Source organism: Anolis carolinensis, chromosome 4 (assembly GCF_035594765.1).
Source record: "Anolis carolinensis isolate JA03-04 chromosome 4, rAnoCar3.1.pri, whole genome shotgun sequence".
Classification (NCBI taxonomy): domain Eukaryota; kingdom Metazoa; phylum Chordata; class Lepidosauria; order Squamata; family Dactyloidae; genus Anolis; species Anolis carolinensis.
The window spans coordinates 201,854,957-201,878,010 of record NC_085844.1 but is presented as its reverse complement, the minus strand read 5'-3'; the positions used below and the strand labels follow the sequence as shown (position 1 = coordinate 201,878,010).

The window sequence follows — 23,054 nt, the reverse complement described above, 5'->3', positions numbered from 1 at the left end:
ATGATACAACTTAAAAACCAAACAAAATAGAGATGGGGGCGACAAGGACACCACGATGTGACTATCCTAGGGCAGAAGTGGGCAACTTTGAGAGGGCTGGGGTCACATTTTCATCCCTAGTATCTGCTGCAAATTGTATCAAGCCTGAAAGTATCAAAACATGCCAGGACAGGAGGGAAGGACAGAAATATGACATACCAAACAATGAATCAAGATGTGGGTGACTGTGCATTTTCAGTTTCAAGGTTTTTGGTAAGGGGAAACTTGTCAGCCCTTCCCCAACACACACACACACACACACACACACACACACACACACACACAGAGCCTGGCTAAACATAAAAGCTTTAATCATGAAGGATTCTAGCAGTAGAAAAACTTAATTTTTGCCTGAATTGGGGTGGGGGGTGGGTATCCGAGTATATTTGAAAACGCCTGTGTGCATGTGTGCACTTTGCCCTTTCTATAGAACCAATATTTTCTTTACATAATTCATATTAATGACACACCATTAACAGATGCTTCTGTTTCTCTCTAAAGCTTTCCTGTAATATTATGTACATTTGTTTCCTTTAGCATTCATTCTACAGCATTATTGTATCCCAGTACCAACTACTACAGTATTTCAGTCTTGCTTTCTCACACAGCCAAGAAATCTGCAGGAGAAATGTATAGCTTTAAAATATACAGGTGTCCTCATTATTTATATCCATCTTAGTATCATTCCACTAAGATTACAGAATATCACCTGCCATGAAAGGTCTCTGTCATTTCGAAAGCACCAGTCCCAAATGGATTTACAGCATTTGTTACAAATTATTTCAATCAGAAATAATTACTGTGGTGAAAAGAATAATGAACCAAACTATGAAAGACAGGAAAATCCCTGATTCATGGAAGAACGTCAACATCACAATGATCTATAAAGAAGGTACTGACCCCTTTGATGTGAAAAACTACAAACCAATCTCACTCCTAAACATTGATTATAAAATATGTACTAATGTTTTAGCAGAGAGACTAAAGCTATTCCTGACAGACTGGATAAAAGAAGAGCAAACAGGCTTCCTTCCGAAACGAAACATAAAGGACAATGTAAGAACGGTAATAGATATAATAGAATATTATGAAAAGAATAACCAGAAAGAATGTGCCATACTCGCATTGGATGCTGAGAAGGCATTCTATAATTTAAATTGGGATTTCCTTATACTCTAAATGCAGGAAATGGATAAATACTTCCAAAATGCCAATAAACCAGGCAAATGGTTAGCACAGTTCATCAATGCAATAAAGGCAATCTACAACCAATAAGAGGCTAGAATAATAATAAATAACCAAGAGGCAAAGAGTTTTGAAATAAAGAAAGGAACAAGACATGGATGTCCTCTTTCCCTCATTATTCATGTCTTTGGAAATTTTACTTAACGCTATACGAGAAGACAACGAATTAATGGGAGCTAAGATAAGAAAACAATCATAAAAAATAAGAGCGCTCGCAGATGACTTAATATGTTTTATAGAAGAACAACTGGTAAAGATATAAAATGGATTAAAAAATAGAAGAATTCGGCAATTTATCAGGATTGAAGATTAATAAGAAGAAAACTAAGATTTTGGCAAAAAAATTACAACTAAAAGAACTAATAGGAATGGAAATTACAAATAAAATAAAATATCTCAAAGTGACAATAACAGTTAAAAATACCCAACTTCTAAAGAATAACTATGAAGCAAAATGGAAAACCATTGAGAACTGGAAACATCTAAATTTATCATTAATTGGAAGAATTTTGACAATTAAAATGAATGTACTACCGAAACTATTATTTTTATTTCAAACCATCCCTATAATAGGAAATTACAGCTGTTTAAAAAATGGAATAAAGATATTACAAAATTCATCTGGTGAGGGAAGAAACCTAGAATAAAATCTACAAACTTAACATATGAAAAGAGGAGGTTTCGGCCTCCCAGATTTGAGACTATACCACGAGGCATGTGGGCTTCTTTGGATTAAGGACTGGTCAAAATTAAACAATGTTAATAAAAATTTGGGAAAAATACAGAAGTAAATTCTATCAAAAAGCACCACAATGGGTGTCACACTTGAAGCCCTAAATAAACAAGAACATGGTTGGAGAAACTGGTCAACCTATAAAGAAATGTTGAATACACATAATGGTCAGGTAGTTTTGAAATCACAAGAAGAAATCACCAATCTTATAAAAAGTCTCATGATTTCAATATAGACAAATAAAATAATATTATAATTAAGATAAATGAATTGGCTTTGAAGATAATCAATTTGGGACAAATTACTATGAGACGAAAAGAAGGAAATTACAAAAATATGGGAAGTATTACTGAAATGGTCTACGGGGACAGAACAGGTGAAGAACTGCATGATCAAATGGGCAGCGAACATCGGACATTCAATAAAAATGGAAGAATGGGTAAAAATTGGAATGACAAATTAAAATTATATTACCCTAAAGAGAACTGATACAAAATGATGTACCAATGGTACATTACACCCAAAAAAATAGCAAAGTGTTATAAAAACATCTCGGCAAAATGATGGAAGTGTGAGACACAAGTTGGCTCGTTTTACCACATGTGGTGGAACTTTAAGACAGTAAAAGAAATCTGGAGACAAATACATAAAACAATAAAGGATAGATTGAAAACAAAGTTCCAATTGAAACCTGAATATTTTCTGCTGAGAATGACTGACATGAACTTAGATAGAAATCAAGAAATTATATTCAATTATCTAGTCACTGCAGCAAAAATAATGAATGCAAGAAAATGGGGGGGAAAAGAAAGAAATCCCAACGAAAGAAGAGTGGCTAATGAAAATGGTGGATATAATGAATTTATTTATTTATTTATTTATTAGCAACATAAATAAATGAGCTGGAGACCGAAAGGTCCCAGGTTCAATCCCCGGGAGCGGCGGGAGAGGCCGCTGTTAGCTCCAGCTCCTGCCAACCTAGCAGTTCGAAAACGTGCCAATGTGAGATCAATAGGTACCGCTCCGGCGGGAAGGTAATGGCGCTCCATGCAGTCATGCCGGCCACATGACCTTGGAGGTGTCTACGGACAACACCGGCTCTTCGGCTTAGAAATGGAGATGAGCACAACCCCCAGAGTCAAACATGACTGGACTTAACGTCAGGGGAAAACCTTTACCTTTTACCTAGCAACATTTATATTCCGCCCGTCTCACCCCGAAGGGGACTCAGGGTGGCTTACAAGTCATATGTACATGCAATATATTATATTATTTGTATAGCATAATATAAACATTATATATTTCCATATTGTACTATAACACTATATTGTAATATTAGTAATGGTGTATTATTATATAGACCGTCTTATATAACATCTGAAGAAATATCAAGGTATGGAGATCAGAACTACAGACTGGACTACATTTAAAGACTACCTCAAACAAGAAAAAATGAAGATACAGCAGTATATCGTGATATTTTGGTGTTAAATTCGTAAATACAGTAATGACAACATAACATTACTGTGTATTGAACTGCTTTTTCTGTCAAATTTGTTGTATAACATGATGTTTTGGTGCTTAATTTGTAAAATCATAACCTAATTTGATGTTTAATAGGCTTTTCCTTAATCCCTCCGTATTATCCAAGATATTCGCATATCCAAGCTTCTGCCGGCCCGTTTAGCTTGGATAAGTGAGACTCTACTGTAATATAATTGACAAGAAGCAGGGAAAAAGAAAGAAAAAATGGACATAACGCAAAATTGGAGATGGCATACAAATAAAAAAGGAAGAGACATAGTGGAAATATCAATGACAAACATTTAGTGGAGAAGATTGGAAGTCAATACTACCCTTTCCCATCCTATTTTTTCACCTATTTCCTTCCCCACCCCTCCCTCCCTCTCTTTTTCTTTCTTCTTAGTGTTCCCCATTTTCCTCTCTGCCCTGTTTTCCCCTCCCCAAATACCCGGCTCTCACGAGCATTTTATTTTATGTAAATATATTTTCCCTCAATAACAATTACTTTAAAAAAAGAAAACTTGTGGCTGGTGGAAAAAAATTATCACTGGATGTAATTTAAGAGAATCCTTGCAAAAAGTTCAAAATATTTTTGTTCACCTATTCAAGAATTACCTGACCATACCTACATATTGCTAATTTTGAGTAAAATGTTTGCTTTATTTGCTAGCCCTATTTCTTCCATATAATTTAGGACAAAGTCACCGATTTTTTTGTTAAATGCTTTGAGACATATCTATTTCCTTAGCTGAGATATTCCTGTACATAATTTCCATAAAAAACCAAAAATACATCAATATAAGTATTAAATGCAATTCTTTACCAGTTTCTTTGGTAATGGTTTCTGTTGTTGTTGGGCTAGGGCCTGGTCTTATGGTTGGCTTTTCTGGCTGTACTGTGTAACAAGAGACAAGTACAGATTTTCAGATTAGTGACTTCTTTTCACATTCAAAAGTCAGCAAAATCCCTATGAGCTATCATTAATAACAGATTCTCACAAGATGATTTCTTGTGGGACACTGTTAAAGTATTTCTAAATGTTTAAACTACAAATTATAGTTATGGGAGCTGGCTTACTTCAAACTGCAACTGATGCACATGGTTCAGAAAATAAATACTTTAATATTGATTTTAAATTCAGTATTGATTTAATTCTATGGAGTGTTATAAAACTGGGTGATCTGTAGAACCATAATCCGTTTGTGTATCTATCCCTTTACCCATCCGTCTATTCATCTTAAAAATCAACTAATATAACTCAAAGTTTTAAGAACTAATGTTAATTACATATTAATATTTGGGGAGGTCAGACTTGAGTCTGGAAGTCCTGAGAAGGGATGCTGATAACAGAGTGACTTGGAACTTTCTCAGTTAAGGTCAACTTGGGGCTACTAACAATGACAACAGTATGGCAACATCAGACTTTTTAAACTTTAAAAGCTTGGACAGTTAACAGAACAGTAATATTATTTTTGTTGTATAGAGTAATATTTGCTAACTACTTCCAAAATGGAAGATTTTAGGATGCTTTTATTTTTCTGTTTCGAAGAGTTTAAAAGTAAAGTGCTTTTAGAAATAAAGGTAATCAATATGACCATGCTCCAACTAGAGAAGCAGAAGAGAGACACATTAAAAGATTCTGTGCTGAGTAGAAGGAAAGTGATCAAACATCAATGCAGGACATATTGACAATTAGAGGTGATTGGAATGCAAAACTAGGAGCCAAAATTGTGAGAGAATAGTAGAGTTGGAAGAGACCTCATGGGCCATCCAGTCCAACCCCCTGCCAAGAAGCAGGAAATCGCATTTAAAGCACCCCCGACATATGGCCATCCAGCCTCTGCTCAAAAGGCTCCAAAGGAGGAGCCTCCACCACAGTCCGGGGAAGAGAGTTCCACTGCCGGACAGCCCTCACTGTGAGGAAGTTCTTCCTGATGTTCAGGTGAAATCTCCTTTCCTGTAGTTTGAAGCCATTGTTCCGTGTCCTAGTCTGCAGGGCAGCAGAAAACAAGCTTGCTCCCTCCTCCCTATGACTTCCCTTCACATATTTGTACATGGCTATCATGTCTCCTCTCAGCCTTCTCTTCTGCAGGCTAAACATGCCCAGCTCTTTAAGCCTCTCCTCATAGGGCTTGTTCTCCAGACCTTTGATCATTTTAGTTGCCCTCCTCTGGACGCTTTCCAGCTTGTCAACATCTCCCTTCAACTGTGGTGCCCAGAATTGGACACAGTATTCCAGATGTGGTCTGACCAAGGCAGAATAGAGGGGGAGCATAACTTCCCTGGATCTAGATGCTATACCCCTATTGATGCAGGCCAGAATCCCGTTGGCTTTCTTAGCAGCCACATCACATTGCTGGCTCATGTTTAACTTGTTGTCCACAAGGACTCCAAGATCTTTTTCACATGTACTGCTGTCTAGCCAGGTGTCCCCCATTCTGTATCTTTGCATTCCATTTTTTCTGCCGAAGTGAAGTATATTGCATTTGTCCCTGTTGAACTTCATTTTGTTAGTTTCGGCCCATCTCTCTAGTCTGTCAAGATCGTTTTGAATTCTGCTCCTTTCTTCTGGAGTGCTGGCTATCCCTCCTAGTTTGGTGTCGTCTGCAAACTTGATGATCGTGCCTTCTAACCCTTCGTCTAAGTCATTAATAAAGATGTTGAACAACAGGCATCCTCACAACCTTTGAGGATGCCTGCCATAAATGTGGGCGAAACGTCAAGAGAGAATACTTCTGGAACATGGCCATACAGCCTGGAAAACACACAAGAACCCTATGATTCCAGCCATGAAAGCTGTCGACAACCTATTGGAAACTGTTTTGAAAACCAGGTTACTTCTTGGGGTTTTTTTTTCTTTTTAAAAAGAAAGCCTCCTTGACCTAAAACAGCTTGGGCAGAGGTCATACAAAATTTTTCTTGTACTGCCAGAGAGTATGAAGAGATTTTGGATTAAGAACAAGAGAATACTATGGAGTAGAAGTTCCTGGGTCCGGAGGCACCTATATGAAGCCCCTGGGCCTCAGGAAGTTGTCCATCCAATCTAGCTCTGCAAAGGCAGATAGTTTAGCATTCATATGCACCAAGCTTGTATGAAATATATAAAATATAGTATAGTAAAATATAGTATAGCATACTAAAAATTAGTAAAATATTTACCTATATTACACTCTGGAAGTCGAGGATCCCATTCACTTTTAGCATTGCATGTAACAAACTCACTTCCCTTCAGAGTGTAGCCAGGATTGCACACAAACTGCAGTTGGTGGTTATACATGTACGTAGGCTGAAATGGACTTGTTAGCCTTCCATTTTCAATTTGTGGTCTGCTACACTCAACAACTGGAAAGATAAAAGAAGCAATGAATAAGAAAGTGTTTGTATCAGATCTGCTCCTGGAACCTGAAAATAACCCACTTGCAACTATAATGAAATGCAATGAGTAGTGCTTGTTTTTAACAGACACTGCATGGAATCAGTTTCATTTTCATTAAGTGAATTAATGAAAGCTACAGCATCCACAAACATATAAAAGCATAAGAGTTGGAAGAGACCACAGGGGCCATCCATTCCAACCCCCTGCTATGCAGGAAAAGCACAATCAAACATCCCTGACAGATGGCCATCCAACCTCTGCTTAAACGTCTCCAAAGGAGGAGTCTTCACTACGCTTTGAGGCAGAGAGTTCTACTGTTGAACAGCGCTCATGGTCAGGAAGATCTTCCTAATATTCAGAACATTCAAAATCTCCTTTCCTGCAATTTGAATCCATTCCTTAAACTCCTAGTCTCCAGGGCAGAAGAAAACAAGCCTGCTTCCTCTTCCTTATGCTATATTTTGATGTATTAAAACATGGCTATCATGTGTCCTCTCAACCTTCTCTTCAGCAAGCTAAACATACCAAGCTCTTTAAGTCGCTTCTGATAGGGCATGGTCTCCAGACCTTTGATCTTTTTAGTTGCCCTCCTCTGGACATGTTCCAGCTTGTCACTATTTTTCTTGAATTGTGGTGTACAGAAATGGACACAGTATTCCAGGTGAGATCTGACCAAAGCAGAATGAAGGGGCACCATGACTTCCCTTGATTTATACTTCTTTTGATGCAGCCCAAAATATACAGTAATTGGCTTTTTAGGTGCTACATCACATTGCTTCCAAGCTTCCATGCATCAGCATTTCTCAAGCTGTTTAATGGATAAAGTGTGATGTGTGTGTCTGCCACACCTTCTCAGTATATGTTAGGGACCAATCTCCTCTTTGTGCCCACTGGCTACATTGGCCTCTTTCTTTCCTGTCACATATGATACACCACAGCTTATAGTGCAGCACTAGTCCGTGAACTAACACTTTGAGTAGGACTAGGTAGCTTTAAGTAATAAGTTTGACCACTAAGTCAGTATGAGGTATCCCACTAGCTGCAAGAGAAGCAAGGACTTTACTTCTAATTTTAAATTTGATACACATAAAGCAATGATTCCATCTCTTCCCACAAACATTTCTCACATTGGTCTGTGAAATAGCCTCCCCAGCCTCTCCATCAACTTTAAATTGATTTAGGAGCTATATCTCTACCAGTTCACAACTTAACTGGATCACTAAAGTATCATCACTTGACACTTTTTACCTACCAGTTATTGCCATTAAAATATGCCTTTTCAAGGTACCTATGCAAGTTAGTAATGCTGTTGCTGCATTTCTACATGTCACCTTAAGTTACAGCATGATAGGCCTATGTTATTTTATACTGTAATGATTTCATCCCAAAGGAAGATGCCCCTTGCTTAATTACTGCATAAAATGCTCTTAAGAATCAGGGACTCTCCCAACCCATCTCCATAGGATGACAACCACTTTTTGATTTTTATTGCTGCTGTATTGCAAGAAGGAAAGCTTTTCTATTATATTCATCATGCCTGCTCTATCAGACACAAAAGCCAAGATTATGCACTTAAAAGAAGTATCACATCTTGTGGGGTATCCTCACTACTTCTGCTGCATTGTTTGCAGTCCCAGTGAAACCAAGGGAGGCTTAGAGTTGGTGGATTGCCCTATTAAATCTGGCAATAATTTTATTCCAATATTTTCTGTGCAGTGAAAGTGATCTCACATAAGATATTATCAATCAACTTTATTTAATGCTGAGACCATGGGCCTTTTGCATACAGAATGAACAAGTAAGTACATATAAACCCAATTATAAAATTATAAAATGCCAATCAATGCAACATTAAAAGTACTACACTAATTCTTGCATAATTAGAAGCCATGTAAAATTAAATAGTACTGAAGACTTAAACAAGAGAACTTTAAATAAAAGCAACCATACAATTAAATAAAAACATCCCCAGCACAGTCAACTGCAATATCACTAATTAATTAAGATATTAATCCATCACCTTTACACTCAGGTGCAGGGTAATCCCACATTCCATTTTCATTATCTTTTGCAACTACACAGGTAATGCTTGCGTTTCTAATGAGGGAAAAGTTTTTGTCACAAGTGTACGTTACCACGGTGCCAACAGTATAAACATCTTCATATATATTCCCATTGTGCCTTCCATTATTAATAATGGGAGGACGTACACACTGGATTCCTATAAAAGAGAAATAGCCTTAGTAGTTCAAACACACATTATAATGCTTTTTAGATCAATTTTTGATACCAAATAGTAGTGCACATGTTGGTAACCTCATGGTTGGACATCTGCAATGTGCAAGTTTGGAAACTCCAATTTGTTTAAAAACATGTCAGCCAGGTTGGTTACAGAAACATCCAGGAGTGAGCATATTACACCTATCCTTAAGTCACCCCCCGGTTATTAATTCATTTTTGGGCAAAGTACAAAGTGTTAGTTATAAGCTTTAAAGCTCTACATCAGTGCTTCTCAACCTGTGGGTCCCTAGATGTTTGGACCTTCAACTCCCAGAAATCCTAACATCTGATAAACTGGCTGGAATTTCTGGGATTTGTAGGCCAAAACACCTGGGGGCCCACAAGTTGAGAACCACTGCCCTACATGGTTTGAGTCCAGGTTACCCACAGGATCACCTTTTCCCGTACAATCCGCCCCAAACATTTGGATCCTCTGGGGGTGTTTACTCCAGCCAGCCAGAACCTGACTACCAACTGTCACCCTTTTTATCGGTTGCCTCATGACTGTGGAAGGACCTGCTAGAAGAGCTATAATCACAGACTTGGAAGAGACCACAAGGACCATCCAGTCCAACCCTGAGCATCCAAGCCAGAAGTGAAGACCTGTCCATTTCAGCAGGCCTATCCAGTCAACTTTAAAACAAGAAACTTCAATTTGTATTGTATTACTACTGAACTTTAATCTTTGTACCATGTGTTTTAAAATATGTATTTTACTTTCAATTATTTTGGCTGTGTTTGTGCCCTGCCTCAAGCTGTTAGGAGAAGCGGGTAACAAATCAAATGTATTATTATTGTTATTATTGTGATTACAAACGACTACTTAGAATAATAGAGTTATTTATTTATCGTGTCAGAAGCAAAATGATAACAGTTATAATGCATCAAAACCACAAAGTTAAAAACTTGGCATTATGCTAAATTTCCTTTGACCAGAAGTTGGCAACTTCAAGTGCCTCACACCAGAATCAACTTGCAGTATGCAACCAATACAGAGTTGGAAGACACCACAAGGGGGTGAGAGGTGGGTAACAAATATTTTTTATGATGATGATGACTATTTGAAGGTCAGTATCTTTATTAATTTGTCTGGATATATATAGGATACAAAAATATTGGTTTCTCTCTAGCTCTATCCAAAGCTGTTTGTTCCTCTAATGTTCTATTGGCAAACAATATTTGGATTATTTCAACACACTACCTTCCTGCCTGACAGACTGCAAGCATCACCAAGTACTTGGCAACTATTATGTCAGGGAGCCTATTGGGCTTGGCTTGTACCTTACCTGGGATAGAATGAATAGCACTATCAAAGAGAAATTACATAGTAACTATTTGACAAGCATACATCAACAACTCTGTAATAAGTCAGCAGAAAATTTAGGTATCTCTCAACAAATTATAAAAGAGATTAGACCTTCTGTAATGACATCTACAGACAAAAATATTCCATTTGCAGAATATGGCTGGTTTGACACAGAATGCAGGGCTGGCGAAAGAGACCTGGCAAAATAAATAAGGGAATCTCGCAGAAACCCTTCTGGGAAAAAAATGAAAAATGTAACTAAATGCAGGTCAAAATATAAAATTCTACTCAATTACTCCAAGACCAAGGTTATGATTTTTGGCACTGCCCCAGCTATAAATGGTCTTTACACCAACATGCCGTAGCACAGACCCATCTATTCAAGAATTGTTTTTAGTGAATTTATTTCCTAGAAATAGTAAAGACAAAAGTAGACTGTGCCCAATTAAGATACTTTGAACAAATTGCCATTCTATCACATAACTGTCTTCCAGCACTGTGTTACTTGGAAATAAGTAACCATCAACTTTGGGGGGAAATTTTAAAAAATCTCTCCGAATTGAATTCTGCCTTAGTCCATAATATGCCATTGGAATAGGGAAGAGTATATAGAAGAACTATGGAGGCTTCCAGTTGCTTTTCATTTATGCTTTCAGGCATCAAAACAACTTTGTAGACATACAGAGTAGTATTCTATAATAGGTACTGATTTATTTAAAAGCCTAGGTTGGCAAAATGATCTACAATATTGAAATGTACTAAGATAAACATGAGCAAGATAAAAGAAATAGAAATCTTACTGTCACACAATGGAGGGTCTGTATCCCACCGAACATTATCATTGAACAAAATACAACGAGCAGTCGTCGCTCCTTGTGGTTTGTACCTAAGGAAAGAGAGATCTTACATTTTAAAATAAAGGACATAAAATAAACAGTGCACAAATACATGTTTCCTACCTGGTAGATTTATTGAGATTATCTATTGCTCTAAGGGCCCCTTATAGAAATGTACAATGATCAAACTAACAGTTTAGAAAAGGTACACATTAAATGCAAGTTGTTTTGGAAGTATTTTTTTCCTTTAGGTTGGCTGTAAATGGGTGTAAATAAATGTTGCTAAAGGTTTAGTACTATCTATAAATATTTTAAGAATTAACATGTGGGTATCAATCCTATGAATTGCGACAAATTACCTGTACTCACCCTGGGTCACAGAAATAGGTTATAGTTGCACCAAACTGAAGGTCACCTCTTATTCCACCATTCTCCACAGTTGGAGCCTTACAACTCTTTTCTAAAAGGAGAATTAGAATTAGCTGTCCTAACTCTTAGAACAGGACAAACATGCTTACAGATCTATTTCAGATATATAGAAATAAAATATATTTCACAAGCTAGTAACCTTTCAGAAAGAGAATCTGGCTAGATATACTGTATTTTCAAGGAAGTAATGTTTCACTGCTATCCTGTGAGCCTCCAGTAGCAAGTTTTATTAACAGTTCTTGTGAATTCTTGGTATGTAATGATACATTTTAAACTTTAAAGTTTAACTCTACATTCAGTTCCACTTTTGCTTTATTAGTAGGAGGTTTTTCTCTTAAATTAATGTTTAGTCGGCTATTCACTATCACTGAATAAATGGCATGGGCTGGAATTGTCACACTACTACCTGATTTTATTATTAGGTTTAACTACTACTACTGGTTTATCATTTTTTATAAAACTCCAAAAAAAAAAAAAACACTGATTTTTTTCCTTAAACTTTCTGAAGAATTTGGACCTTTTTCAGTCCATGGGCAAAATGCTGAGGCATAAGTAAGCAAATCATTTAGTATGATTAACCAGCTTTATATATTCACTAAATATATAAAATTGTTTATTTGAGCACGCTTGCAATTTTCGAATTCACAAAATAAGTAACAGAAAGAAAAATGCTGAAACTTTCAGAGACGTTTGGATGTTTGTGCCAACATTTCACAAAAGTCCAATGTTATTTGCAAAGGCAGAACACAAAGATACTTACCTTCACAAAATGTAGGAGCTGTTGACCATTCTGAATTGTCAAGACACTTAATAGTAGGGTTTATTGTGATATATTGATAACCAGGGATACACTTATACCGCAGAATAGTTCCAACAGGGTAGGAGTCTCTTGGTTCTTCAGCCTGCAAAGTTGCACGGAGCTGCACTGGAGGAGCACCGCAGTCCCCTGCAGATAAAAACAAAAAAGGGTTTTTTGAAGAGGGGTGGATAGATAAAGGGTTAGGATCACAGAACTCTGGATAACCCAGTCTTATCCTAGTATCTTGAAGGGACCATGTTCTTGCCAGATTTTGGAGTTTATCATGCAGATTTTAAAAATTCTGAATTACTTGTTTTATATATTGACAGGATTCAAATGGGTGAATTTTTAAAAAGCTCTTTTTGTATTATTCTACTGTATACCATATTTTATATTTCTACTCTTCTGTTTTCTTCCACTTTTCTCGTTCAGATTAGTTTTCCCAATAGCTCCCTTTATTTTACTTATGAACCTCTATTCATAGTCTTTACCAACTGTTTCCTCTTACTAGGCATTTATGAACCTTTGCCAGCTCCAACAGCCTACCGTGTCCAACTGTCCCTCTGCTCTTCTGCTGCCCTACCTGTTCTGACTTCATGGGAACAATAGATACATGCCATTCATTTTTGCGGTTGAAAGTGAGTGCCTCTATATTAGATAAATATCACTATGCCTTCTGAGGGTTAGATTTCTCTCACTTCTTGTTGTCTCACCCCCATTCTTAACTATGAGTCATTTGCAAGTCGGATGTTTGTAACTCGGGGGCTGCCTGTAAAGTGATCTCAAGCTGCATTGTTTCTACAGTGTAGATTCACCCTCTATGGCATGCTATGGAATCCTGGTAGTTTGAAGAGGTACCAGCACCCCTTTGCAGATAATGCTACAGTCCTTATAAAAATACAACTCTCATGATTCCATAGCATGGAGCCATGGCAGTTAATTGGTGCCAAACTGAAACAATTTGACAGTGCAGTAGATGCGCCCTTTGGGTGTGCCTTCTCTGCCAAAGAGGGCAATATTGAGGCATGTCAGTTCAAGTGCATTCAACTCGACTATCACAACTCATTAGTCCCATTACAACCTGTCTTTATAGATATACAGTAGAGTCTCACTTATCCAAGCCTCGCTTACCCAAGTTTCTGGATTATCCAAGCCATTTTTGTAGTCAATGTTTTCAATATATCGTGATATTTTGGTGCTAAATTCCTAAATACAGTAATTACAACATAACATTACTGCGTATTGAACTGCTTTTTCTGTCCAATTTGTTGTAAAACATGATGTTTTGGTGCTTAATTTGTAAAATCATAATCTAAGTTGACGTTTAATAGGCTTTTCCTTAATCCCTCCTTATTATCCAAGATATTTGCTTATCCAAGCTTTTGCCAGCCTGTTTAGCTTTGATAAGTGAGACTCTACTGTACTAATTTAGGTACCTGGCACTGCCTGAGTTAGGTTTTTTGTAATGCTATTTATGAGAAATAGACATTGTTTTGTTTTGGGTTGTATGAATGGTCATATGAGAAATACATATGGCTCTCCTGATGTAGGGTCTTGGGTGGACAACAAACCCCTTCATCCTCTGCCACAGCTCCACCAAATCCCTTCAGGATTTAAACTTGGTCATGATGGGTACATGAGCCAAGTTTGGTTTTGATTCATCGTTGGTGGGGTTCACACAGGACTCTGAATGTGGAAGCCATCCTAGAAAATGCATACGGAGATAGATACATAGATAAATATTTTCACTTTTAGTATATACTGGCAGTCCCCAAATAACAAACATCTTACTGACATAGAACACATAGTTTAGAAGAGGGTGAGGCAACAGGAAGTGAGAGAAATCTACCCCCTCTGAAGGGAATCTCACTCCTGAAAGAGTTATCATGGGGAAAGGTGCCTCCACTGAAGCTTTCTTGCCAATCCTTGTTTCCACATCAAGCCACATTTTTCAAAATCCAATTATCACAGGGACAGAAAGTGAAGTGAAATCTTCTGAACAGGGGCACAGACAGCAAAAGAAACATCACTGGGGTGTTAACCCTTCCATATGCTATCCAAGGCATGCAATATATACTGTATAGAAAGAGTTGAAATTGTATGTCAGTTGGAACAGGAACATTTTAAAGTGTAACTCCAGATATATATATCTATATATCTATATATCTATATATATCTATATATATAAAAGAGTGATGGCATCATGGCGACCCACAAAACAACAAAACTACAGGCTCCCCAACCTCGAAATTTGACAACACAACCCATCATCCACGCCTCTAGGTTGATACAACAAAAAGAAAAGAAAAATAAAGTCCTAATTAGAGAGAGAGGAATAATTGCTTTTATCCAATTGCTGCCAGTTAGAAGGCTAAGCTCCTCCAACTTGGTCTCCTAGCAACCCAATAAAAAATAATAAAAAACACTAAAAAATAATTAAAAAACACTAAAAAATTAATACAATAAAATACAATAACAGAAAATAACTAAAAATAATACAAGAAAATAATAAAATATAATAAATAAAAAGATAACCTACAATAAAATTAATTTAAAAAAAAAACAAATAACGTCAAATAAAAATTACACAACAATTTTTAACCAATACCACCACCACTTTGCCATAGCAACGCATGGCTGGGCACAGCTAGTATATATATATACTAGCTGTGCCCGGCCACGCGTTGCTGTGGCGAAGTATGGTGGTATGGGATATAAAGTATTGAGGAATTGGTGGTAGTTAAGGTAAAGGGTAAACGTTTTCCCCTGACATTAATTGGGGGTTGGTGCTCATCTCCATTTCTAAGCCGAAGAGCCGGCGTTGTCCGTAGACTCCTCCAAGGTCATGTGGGATGACTGCATGGAGTGGCGTTACCTTCCCGCCGGAGCAGTACCTATTGATGCACTCACATTTGCATGTTTTTGAACTTCTGGGTTGGCAGAAGCTGGGGCTAACAGTGAGGGCTCTCTCCGCTCCCCCAATTCAAACCTGCGGCCTTTCGGTCCAGAAGTTCACCAGCTCAGCGCTTTAACACGCTGCGCCATCAGGGGATATTATTTCCTAAAGGTTGTGAATATACAATATTTCTGATTGGTTTTTTTTCTGTTGGAGGCAAGTATGAATGCTGCAATTAGGAAAAATGATTAGGATGTAATGGCCTTGCAGCTTTAAAGCCTGGCTGTTTCCTCTCTGAGTAAATTTTATGTTGGGAGGTGTTAGCTGGCCCTGATTTTTTCCTGTCTGAAATTCCCTTGTTTTCAGAGTGGTGTTGTTTGCGATATTTTATGCGCTTCTACTGTCTGTGGCCCTGAGAAAACAGGATTTTCCAGACTTGGATGATGGGAATACTTTGTTGGGAGGTGTTAGCTGGCCCTGATTGCTTCCTGTGTGGAATTCCCGTTTATTTACTGTCCTGGTTTTAGAGATTATATTGTTCTGCATTATTCTATCCCAGTAATTATTTCATATTAAAGAAGAATCTCACTTATCCAACATTCACTTATACAATGTTCTGGATTATCCAACGCAGTCTGCCTTTTCATAATCAATGTTTTTGTAGTCAGTGTTTTAAATTCATTGTGATATTTTAGTGGTAAATTTGTAAATACAGCACATCCCAGTGTTCCTTTCTCTCTCCATTTGCATGACCCTGCACACAGCCTCTCCCTTAACACTTTCCTACCCTTTCCTATGGTAATAGCAAACAGAAGAATTGATCAGCAACTGAACATACTGGAGAGGTTTGAGGAGAATTCCCCATGATTTATAGGAGTTGTAGGGACTAGGATGTATAGTTCACCTGCAATCTAAGAGCACTTTGAACCCCACCAATGATGGACCTGGAACAAACTTGCCACACAGACCCAACATGGTCAACTATGCATACTGGCGGGGTTTGGGGGTGACTGGCCTTGACATCCAAGAGCTATAGTTCACCCGTATTCAGAGAACACTGAACCCATCTGATGACGAATCTGGACTAAACTTATTTATTATTTATTTACAGCATTTATATTCCGCCCTTCTCACCCTGAAGGGGACTCAGGGCGGATCAAATTACACACATAGGCAAACATTCAATGCCTTTTTAACATAGGACAAAGACAAACAACATAGCTCCGAGCGGGCCTTGAACTCATGACCTCCTGGTCAGAGTGATTGATTGCAGTTAATTGCAGCTGGTTTGCTCTCCCATCTGCGCCACAGCATACAAATTCAACATGGCCAACTGGGAATACTGGCAGGCTTTGCAGGTGATTGACCTTGGTATCAGAGAGTTATAGTTCACCCATATTCAGAGAATACTGAATCCAGCAGATGACGAACCTGGGCTAAACTTGGCACACAGACCCAAGATGGCCAACTGTGAATCCTGGCAGGTGTTTCAGGAAGGCTGCCATGGGAATTTGGGAGTTGTAGTTCATCCTTATCCAGAGAACACTGAACCTAGCCAATGACAGATCTGAACCAAATTTGCCACACAGACCCAACACAGCCAACTTTGCATACTGGCGGGGTTTGGAGGTGATTGAATTTGGCATCTGGGAGTTACAGTTCACTCGCATTCAGAAAACACTGAACCCAACCAACGTCAGATCTGAACCAAAGTTGGCACACAGATCCTACTGTGAATACTGGGAAAGTTTTGGGAGTGCTGATCCAAGATTTTTGGGAATTGTAGTTTATCCACATCCTTAAGCATTTTCTAATGGGAGCATTCATAAAAAAGCAAAAAACAAAGTTTTTCTCTAAGAAATAATTTAACATATGACCAAACTGATATTACCTAACATCAAAAAACAAACAAGACCCTTTTCAAATAACCTGGGTACCACTGAGTACCCAAGGTAGTATATGTACGTGCACACACATACACATACATGTATGTATGTATGTCAGACGGAACAAATTTAACTCCATATATATATATATATATATATATATATATATATATCTATCTATCTATCTATCTCAGGGCTGTAGCCGGGGGTGGGTGGGTTTAAAAGTTTTAAAAAACCTGGGTTACTCATTGGTTAACCAGTTAAAATTCATGAGTAAACCAGTTTTTTTTAATTTGACACATTTCGGGGGGGGGGGTGAACCTTTAACACCCCCCTCGCTATGGCCCTGAGATAGATAGATAGATATAGTGTAGACAAGCCCCAACACTACAACACTTTAGGAAGGAATTAAAAACTTGGTTTTTCCAGTAGGCATTTGATAATGTTTAGACAGTAACCAGAACTGATTGCCAATCACCTTGCACTTCGTATTTACATTTTGAGCACTCAGCTGGGCTGCTATATTGATTACATGGATCTTTTAACTGATTCTATTTTAATTGAGATTATTTTATCCAATTTATATACCTGGTTTATGTAACATTGTTATTGTTTTCATGCTGATGTATTTTATTTTATGTATTACGTATTTTATGTACAGCATCCTTGTGTGCTATTTTGTAAGCGGCCCTGAGTCTCTATGAGAGATGGTAGAGGCGTATATATATATATATATATATATATATATATATACACACACACACATATATATATGTATGTATGTCATTTGGAACATGAATATTTTAAGTGTAACTCTAGCTATATATGTATGTCAGTCAGAACAGGAACATGTTTATATGTCACTCCAGCTATCTATCTGGAGTTACACATATTTATTTATTCATTTATTTGAGTCGATTTTTACCCCACTTTTCTCCCGCACCAAGGCAAGACTCAAAGTAGCTAACAATACAATAGGTAAACGTAAAGGTTTTCCCCTGACATTAAGTCTTGTTGTGTCCAACTCTGGGGTTGGTGCTTATTTCCATTTCTAAGCCGAAGAGCCGGCGTTGCCCGCAGACATCTCTAAGGTCATATGGCGGCATTACTGAATGGAGTGCCCGCCGTTACCTTCCCACTGAAGCAGTACCTATTGATCTACTCACATTTGCATGTTTTCGAACTGCTAGGTTGGCAGGAGCTGCGGGGGGAAAGGAAAGGGCCTGAGGCTGTTAGGAATGGTGGGAGTTGAAGTCCAAAACACCTGGAGGGGAGGGCCCAAGTTGGCCCATGCCAGATATATATAGAGAGAGAGACAGGTAAGGCACACACACTTGGCAAACACTGCCATGCGCCCCTTTATGAAGGCAGCCAGGCCTCCGTTGAAAAGAGAGAAGGGGCCTCAGCATTTGCTTACAAAGACCCCCAAATCCTTACCGTGGGCTCCTGACAGGAGGAGGAGCGGCAACAAAAGCGGCGACAGCGACCAGGCGGGACCCTCCATGGCTTCCCCTGGATACCAGACGACAACTCCCTTCTCCTCCTCCTCCTCCTCCTCCTCAGTCCGACAGCGACCCAACCGCAGCCAGCCGGGCGGGGACTGCGAAGCACACGGCCGGGAAGGCACCGCCCCTCCTGCTCTTCCGGTTAGACGCCCGGGCGGGAAGGCACTCTTTCTGAGTTTTCTTCTGCCTCCGCGTGGTGCCGGCGCGCCCGAAAGACGTCACTCGCTGCGCCTCCTTTCCTTTCTGCCTGCCTGCCTTCCTTCCTTTCCCTGGTTCCAGGACTTTCATCTTCCTCTGCACCTTCCCTCTTTGGCAGAGAAGGCTGAAGGCCTTGTGGAACCACAACTCCTGAGATTACATGGCATTTGAAGCGGTGTAAAAAGGCATTGATTCTACAATGTAGGACACCACATAGGACCTCATCACACTTGAGCATTTATCCACTTTAAATCCGGTTTCTTGTCTCCTGCAGAATTCTGTGGTTTGTAGTTTAGTGAGGCCCAGGGCCTGTCTGGCTAAGCTGTTGAAAGGCCCCTCTCTAAAGTGGATTTAAAGAGGATCCAAACTTTAGTGTGACGAAGCCCTAAGTGCCATGGCTCAAATGCTATCAAATCCTAGCATTTTTAGTTTTGAGAGGAATCAGCACTCTTTGACAGGCAAGGCTAGATAATAATAATAATACTTTATTTATATACAGTAGAGTCTCACTTATCCAAGCCTCGCTTATCCAAGTTTCTGGATTATCCAAGCCATTTTTGTAGTCAATGTTTTCAATATATCGTGATATTTTGGTACTAAATTCGTAAATACAGTAGAGTCTCACTTATCCAACACTCGCTTATCCAAGCCTCTGGATTATCCAAGCCATTTTTGTAGTCAATGTTTTCAATATATCGTGATATTTTGGTGCTAAATTCGTAAAAACAGTATCTTACAACATAACATTACTGCGTATTGAACTACTTTTTCTGTTAAATTTGTTGTATAAAATGATGTTTTGTTGCTTAATTTGTAAAATCATAACCTAATTTGATGTTTAATAGGCTTTTCCTTAATCCCTCCTTATTATCCAAGATAGTCGCTTATCCAAGCTTCTGCCAGCCCGTTAAGCTTGGATAAGTGAGACTCTACTGTACCACCTTATCTCCTCAAAGGGACTGAGGGCAGTGAAAACAAAGTAAAATAATATAATTGCTGTGAGTTTTCTAGGCCGTATGGCCATATTCCAGAAGCATTCTCTCCTGATGTTTTCCCCATATCTATGGCAGGCATGGGGCCCCTGGTGTGTTAAAGTGCTGAGCTGCTGAACATGTGGAACAAAAGGTCCCAGATTGAAATCCCAGGAGCGGAATGAGCGCCCGCTGTTAGCCCCAGCTCCTGTCAACCTAGTAGTTCGAAAACATGCAAATGTGAGTAGATCAATAGGTACCGCTCTGCCAGGAAGGTAATGGTGCTCCATGCAGTCATGCCAGCCACATGACTTTGGAGGTGTCTATGGACAACGTCGGCTCTTCGGCTTAGAAATGGAGATGAGCACCAACCCCCAGAGTCGGTCACGACTGGACTTAACCTCAGGGAAACCTTTACCTTTACCCTGTGGCAGGCATCCTCAGAGGGTGTGAGGTATGTTGGAAACTTGGCAAGTGGAATGTTCAGGGTGGGAGAAAGAATGCTTGTCTACCTGAGGCAAGTGTGAATATTGCAATTGGCCCCACCTGATTAGCATCAAGTAGCCTTGCAGCTTTAAAGCCTGGCTATTTCCTGTCTGGGGGAACCTTTTGTTAATACTGGTAGCCAGATTTTGTGCATTTTTATGGTTTCCTCCTTTCTGTTGAAATTGTCCACATGCTTGTGGATTTCAATGGCTTCTCTGTGTTGTCTTGATATGGTGGTTGTTAGAGTGGTCTAGCATTTCTATGTTCTCAAAAAGTATGTTGTGTCCAGGTTGGTTCATCAAGTGCCCTGCTATGGCTGACTTCTCTGGTTGAGTTAGTCTGCAGTGCCTTTCATGTTCTTTGATTCGGTTTGGGAGCTGCATTTGGTGATCCCTATTTACAGCTGCATGGTATATGGTAGACTCCTGCAGAGGTGAGGGGGATCCCTTTTCTCCTTTGCTGAACATAACAAATGCTGAATGTAACAAATAGAAATAAACCAGAAACCAACGGACAGTTAAAAACGAACAGTTAAAATAAACTAGTACAGTAGAGTCTCACTTATCCTACATAAACGGGCCGGCAGAATGTTGGATAAGCGAATATGTTGGATAATAAGGAGGCATTAAGGAAAAGCCTATTAAACATCAAATTAGGTTATGATTTTACAAATTAAGCACCAAAACATCATGTTAGCCAACAAATTTGACAGAAAAAGTAGTTCAATACACAGTAATGCTATGTAGTAATTACTGTATTTACGAATTTAGCACCAAAATATCACAATGTATTGAAAACATTGACTACAAAAATGCGTTGGATAATCCAGAACGTTGGATAAGCAAGTGTTGGATAAGTGAGACTCTACTGTATAACAACCTAGGATAAAACATGTCGTCGATCGACCTCATAAGTAACACCACAAGATGATAAAATCTGTATAAAAGTATAAAATATATGCATATAAAAATGCCATGAGCTAAGGTAATATAATCACTGTCAGCAAAGTCAGCAAACATTGACTGCCATACAAAAGAAAAACACAAATAACCATCCCACCCAAAAGCCTCGCACATCCATATTTAAACCAAAAATAAGACTTATTATAAAAAAATAATATGTCACATTAACAATTCCATAACAATTAATCAAGAACTTGTAAAACCAATTAACCTTTCTACTATTAAGAACACAGAACAAACCAAAGACGATGACAGACTGAATGCCGGTAAAGGATTGGATGAAGAACGAAAAAATTAAAGTATTGATATAATGCCCATTAACAGACTGAGACAAGTCAACTATTGAAGACAAAAGCAGTGAAGACGGAAAACAATAGATGAAAACATCATTTGATAACACACCATTATAGAGAAGGGAAGTTAAGAAAGAAAAGACTCCCCCCCTTCCCCCCCCCCTTTTTTTCTTTTTTCTTCTTTTCTTTTCATTTACGCTTTGTGCAAATCTTTCCCTTCCCCCCCCCCCCCCCAATCCACTAAGGTGGTTTTTCTTTTTAGCTATTTTATGTATGTAATACTCAATAAAAATTTATTTTTTAAAAAAAGAACTTGTAAAACCACAACTCCAGTGATTCCACAGCATGGCTGTTAAAACTGGTGTCCAACTGCATTAATTCTAGTGTAGATGCACACCTGGACAGTAGCCATTTGGCAAGCCCATCATCCCTGCGTTTGGTCTTGTTTCCAAAAAGCAGTGCAAGTTAGTGGCGATCACTATAAATCAGGCAGGCTGGCCTATCAAGTCTTCAGGCAGGTGGCTCTGCCCAGAACAGCAGGGTGAGGCTTTTCTAACTCAGATTACCACATGCCATGGTTGTCAACACTGTACTTTCCAGAACCCTTTTCATTCTGAAATATCTAGCCAAGTATTGTATCAACAAATAACGGAACATTTCCTCTATTCATTATTTCTAAACAGTATTTTATAGAACTCTCTTATTTAAATAAACTCCCAATATTTCTATTGTTCCCTTTTCTACTACATGCAGCAACTGATCTGATTAGTTAGGTCTCTGAATCACTCAGGCAGCGGGCAACATACTTGTGTACTGCCTCCCAGGGAGAAAAGCAGGAATCTTTTGTGTTGTCAAAGGCTTTCATGGCCAGGATCACAGGGTTGTTGTATGTATTTGGGGCTGTATACCTCACAACCTCTGAGGATACCTGCCATAGATGTGGGCAAAACGTCAGGAGAGAATACTTCTGGAACATGGCCATACAGCCCCGAATACATACAACAACCCCAGGAAGCTTTTGTCTTGATATTTATTTAACCTTGCTCAGTTGTCGTCAGCAATACAAGGTTATTGGTACACTAGAAGATCAGAAAGTGATCAGGATGATTGCTTTTTCCAGAAAGTCTTATGATCTCATGGTTAAACCCAAATTAGGATAGTTTGTTTAATCATTTTTGTTTCCAGGGAAACTTTGATTTGCTCTTGGACTCAATGTTTTTGGGGCAATTTTTTTTCCACAGATGGAAATCTCCTCCAATATCATGCTTCAGTTAAGTAGATTTTCCCCAT

The 23,054-nt window shown here is 38.6% G+C and overlaps 1 protein-coding gene across 1 annotated transcript in view; it reads right to left on the bottom strand.

The window, feature by feature from the left end:
* Positions 1–19,104, bottom strand: part of LOC107983170 (complement receptor type 1) — a 116,142-nt gene extending 97,038 nt beyond the window's left edge. Inside the window, exons 1-7 of the mRNA XM_062979778.1 lie at positions 18,787–19,104; positions 12,529–12,714; positions 11,709–11,799; positions 11,304–11,389; positions 8,938–9,138; positions 6,701–6,883; positions 4,365–4,436 (exon numbers count right to left, since the gene is read on the bottom strand). Of these exons, the coding sequence (XP_062835848.1) occupies positions 4,365–4,436; positions 6,701–6,883; positions 8,938–9,138; positions 11,304–11,389; positions 11,709–11,799; positions 12,529–12,714; positions 18,787–18,853 (886 nt within the window). The 5' untranslated portion in view covers positions 18,854–19,104. The remainder of the gene's footprint in view (positions 1–4,364; positions 4,437–6,700; positions 6,884–8,937; positions 9,139–11,303; positions 11,390–11,708; positions 11,800–12,528; positions 12,715–18,786) is intronic.
* Positions 19,105–23,054: the final 3,950 nt, after the last annotated feature.